The following is a 4,193-nucleotide window of genomic DNA, read 5'->3' as shown; positions in this document are numbered from 1 at the left end:
CCCCGCCCCCCAGTCCTCTCCCCATCCCCCGCTTTCCCCCCTTCAAGCACCAGTCACGCGTTAGTAATGTCCTGTTTGCCAGCTTGTTGGCCCTCTGTGTTCCTCTCCTGCAGGGTTTAGGAGCTGTTGCTGTGGGCGGAGAGACGGGGATGTGAGCGGCCATTGAGGGTGGCCAGGGTGCCGGTAAGCCCCACCCCCCATCTGCTCCATGTGCGGGCTGAGTTTCGAGGGGCTAAGCTTCAATGGAGGACCACATGACAGGGCACGAAAAGGAGAAGCGGTATGAATGCGACGTATGTGGCAAGGCCTGGCGGTGCCCGAGCCTTCTAGAGATCCACCGGCGGGTGCACACGGGAGAACGCCCCTTTGACTGCTACGACTGCGGCAAGACCTTTACCCAATTGTCGGCGCTACAGGTGCATCGGCGGGTGCACACGGGAGAACGCCCCTATGAATGCTCCAACTGCGGCAAAAGCTTCAAGACGGCACAGGAACAAGTGAGTGCACACGGGCGAGAAGCCCTATGTGTGCTTCACCTGCGGCAAGAGCTTTGCCCAGTTGTCGGGGCTGCAGGTGCACCAGCGCGTTCATTCGTGCGAGAAGCCCTATGGTTGCTTCACCTGCGGCAAGAGCTTTACCAGTTTGTCGGTGCTGCAGGTGCACCAGCAGGTGCACACAGGAGAACGTCCCTTTGAATGCTCTCACTGCTGCAAGCGCTTCAATACGGCGCAGTATCTGAAGATACACCGACGAGTGCACACGGGCGAGAAGCCCCATGGCTGCTCCACCTGCGGGAAGAGCTTTGCCCAGTTGTCGGGACTGCAGGAGCACCGGTGGGTACACATGGGCGATAAGCCCCATGGCTGCTCCACCTGTGGCAAGAGCTTTGCCCGGGTGTGGAGGCTGTGGGAGCACCGGCGGGTGCACAGCAGCGAGCGGCCCTTCTCCTGCTCTGACTGCGGCAAAGGCTTCAAGTCGTGCAAGCACCTGAAGGTGCACAGGCGCCTGCGCACCGGGGAGCGGCCCTACACCTGCAGCGACTGTGGCAAGGGCTTCACCCATTCCAGCAACCTGCTGTCCCACACCGGGGAGCGCCCCTTCATTTGCACCCAGTGCAGCAAGGGCTTCACCCAGTCCAGCAGCCTGCTGTCCCACCAGCGCACCCACACCGGGGAGCGCCCCTTCACCTGCAGCGACTGCGGCAAGGGCTTCATCTGCTCCAACAGGCTGCTGTCCCACCAGCAGGTGCACGACAGCGACGGTCCCTTCCCCAGCCCGGTGTGTGGAGAGCGCTTTTCCATGGCCTCCCATGCCTTGTCTCACCAGCGCGTGCACACCAGTGGCCAGCCCTACGACTGCCCGTACTGTGGTGAGTCGTTGGACAGCTCACAGCGGTTGCGGCAGCACCGGAGGGCTCACGTCGTCGAGCAGCAGCTCCCACTGCGGCAGGAGTTTCAAGAGAGCACGGGGGCTGCGGGAGAACCAGCGGATACACACCAGAGAGAGACCCTTTGAGTGCGCTGAATGTGGCGAGGGTTTCACCCGCATGTCCAGCCTGTGGCAGCACCAGTGTGCCCACAGCGGTGAGCGTCCCTTCCCCTGCCCGTCCTGTGGTAAAGGCTTCACCCGCCTTGACCACCTGCTGGAGCACCGGCGAGTCCACACTGGCCAGCGCCCCTTCACCTGCCCGCTCCTCCCGGCTGCTGGCACACCGCGATGTGGATAGGCACTGTTTAGGTAGTCACAAAATGCTGGAAGGAATGGGTGATGTTTCAGGCCCAAAAAAAATCAATTTCTTTCTCCCCAGAGATTCCTGACCCGCTGAGTTACTCCAGCACTCTGATAAATGTCACCCATCCATGTTCTCCACAGATGCTGCCTGACCCTCTGAGTTACTCCAGCACTCTGTGAAACGTCACCTATCCATGGTCTCCACAGAAGCTGCCTGACCCGCCAAGTTACTGTAGCACTTCTTGTTCGAGTCATACAGTGCGGATACAGGCCCTTCCGCCCAACTGGTCCACAACTACCAACATGTCCCAGCAACACTAGTCCCACCTCCCTGCGTTTGCTCCATATCCCTCCAAACATTTCCTATCCATGTACCTGTCTAACTGTTTCTTAAACTTTGCGATAGTCCCAGCCTCAACTACGTCCTCTGGCAGCTTGCTCCATACACCCAGCACCCTTTGTGTGACAAGGTTACCTGGCTGATTTCTATTCAATCTTTTCCCCTTCACCTTGAACCCACGTCCTCTGGTACTCGATTCCCACACTCTTGCAAGAGATTGTGTGCATCTAACTAAGTTCTGTTCGATAAAATATTCCGGCATCTGTAGTATCTTGTGTCTCCCTCACCTATATCCACCTATCACTTCTGAATAAGAGTCTCAACCTGAAATGTCACCCATTCCTTCTCTCTAGAGATGCTACCTGTCCCGCTGAGTTACTCCAGCATTTCACTGACATTTGCGCTCGCTCCGCCAAGGACTGCTGGATCTCCCGGTTGCCAACCATTTTAACCCCTTCCCACTCCCATATTGATCTTTCTGTTCTGGCCCCTCCATTGCCAGAGTGAGGTGATACGCAAACTGGAGGAGCAGCACCTCATAGTTTACAGCCCAATGACATGAACATTGAATTCTCCAAATTAAGGAGACACTACCCCCCCCCCCCCCCACCCCCCCCCCCCCCCCCCCCCACCCCACCCCGTTTCATAATCAAGTCCCGGAGTCTGTCCCGACATCATCTCTTTTCTTCCAGCTTTCTCCCCTGACTCCATCGGTCCAAAAAAGGGTCCACACTCGCCACGTTTAACAATAAGGGGTAAGCCATTTAGAACGGAGATGAGGAAACGTTTTCACACAGCGAGTTGTGAGTCTGTGGAATTCTCTGCCTCAGTGGAGGCCGGTTCTCTGGATATTTTCAAGAGAGAGCTTGATAGGACTCTTAAAGATAGCGGAGTTGGGATGTGGGGAAAAGGCAGGAAAGGGGTACTGATTGGGAATGATCAGCCATGATCACATTGAATGGCAGTGCTTGATCGAAGGGCCAAATGGCCTACTCTTGCTCCTATTGTCTATTCTTCATTCCCCTACAAAGTGCCAGTAGACACAGCAGGTCAGCCATCCGTGGTTGGAAACGGATGGAGAAGTGTTCCTAATATAAGCCCTCCTTGTAGCAATGTTACAAAAGTTTGAGATTTAAAAAATCAAGTCTGCAATTTATCCCATCAGATAGAGCATAACAATAAGTTTAATTTGACACCAAATTCACTTTCATATCTCAAGTATTAAAAAAGTTATGACCATTTTCATACTCGGAAATTAGCATCTTGTTCCCTATTGATTTTCAATGGACATTACAAAAAAGCTGTGATCTTGGATAATCAAAAGCCCATTTCTTAAGGACAGATTAACATTTTTAAATAGCCTAAGTGTCCAAAGATTATTCACAAATAATTCACAATATAACATGATTTTTATATCTAATTTACATTAATTTATAGGCCAAAGGGAAGGAATTTAGTGTTCAATTGCTGTAAATAAATGCCCATTTAAATCGGCTTTCTAGTGGGTTCATGTGATCGCGCTGGTTTAGAACGTTGACATCGCGCTGGATTAGTGCCCTCAAACGCCGGGAAAAATACTGCGGGATATAAAAAGCCCAAAATGTACTACTCGCTATAGATAACTTGATATATAGGGTTATATATATGCCCCATTAAATGTAAAAATTAGGTACATACCTTTAATTGTTTGCTTTATAAAACCCTGGGGCTGCGAGATGTTGCGGAATGAGACAGTAATTTTAAAACTATTAGAACTATATTATCGAGGCCTATAAAACTAATAATACCTTTTGCGACCGGGTCTTGCAGCGATTTTTCGTTAATGATTTACTAGGCTGAACATGTGCGATTAGTACAGCCTAGTAAAAATCGCGTTTTAAACCCGCCCCCTCCAAACAGCGCCAAAATCACGCACATGGCTGAGGGCAGATTCCCAATGACGATTCAGGTAGGTTTTGTAACATACCTACTCCTTGGCCCTGTCGAGGAGCAGGCAGTCAGTCAACACTGTGTTCTTCGGAATTCTTCAGAATTCATGTTGTACTATCAATAATGAAAGAAAATGCCAACCATCTCTAGAAATGATAAGAATTTATACTCGCCTCCATGCATATCTATAGCC

At 51.8% G+C, this 4,193-nt stretch overlaps 1 protein-coding gene across 1 annotated transcript; it reads left to right on the top strand.

Moving 5' to 3' along the window:
- Nucleotides 1–242: 242 nt before the first annotated feature.
- LOC129694406 (zinc finger protein 135-like) lies at nt 243–2,395 on the top strand. Its single transcript, XM_055631125.1, has 2 exons — nt 243–416; nt 520–2,395. Exons 1-2 carry the CDS (start codon nt 243–245, stop codon nt 1,513–1,515), a joined length of 1,170 nt encoding a protein of 389 aa, XP_055487100.1. The 3' UTR covers nt 1,516–2,395.
- Nucleotides 2,396–4,193: the final 1,798 nt, after the last annotated feature.

This window comes from Leucoraja erinacea, unplaced genomic scaffold, assembly GCF_028641065.1.
Source record: "Leucoraja erinacea ecotype New England unplaced genomic scaffold, Leri_hhj_1 Leri_654S, whole genome shotgun sequence".
Lineage (NCBI taxonomy): Eukaryota > Metazoa > Chordata > Chondrichthyes > Rajiformes > Rajidae > Leucoraja > Leucoraja erinaceus.
Note: the sequence above shows the minus strand (reverse complement) of the source record. Positions and strands in the feature narration are given on the sequence as shown.

What these genes read in the sequence shown, in the direction of transcription:
- LOC129694406 (XM_055631125.1), top strand. Translation starts at nt 243, where the DNA reads ATGGAGGACCACATGACAGGGCACGAAAAGGAGAAGCGGTATGAATGC. An exon ending in CCCAATTGTCGGCGCTACAG is followed by an intron (nt 417 to 519) that starts GTGCATCGGCGG and finishes ACGGGCGAGAAG; the next exon opens with CCCTATGTGTGCTTCACCTG.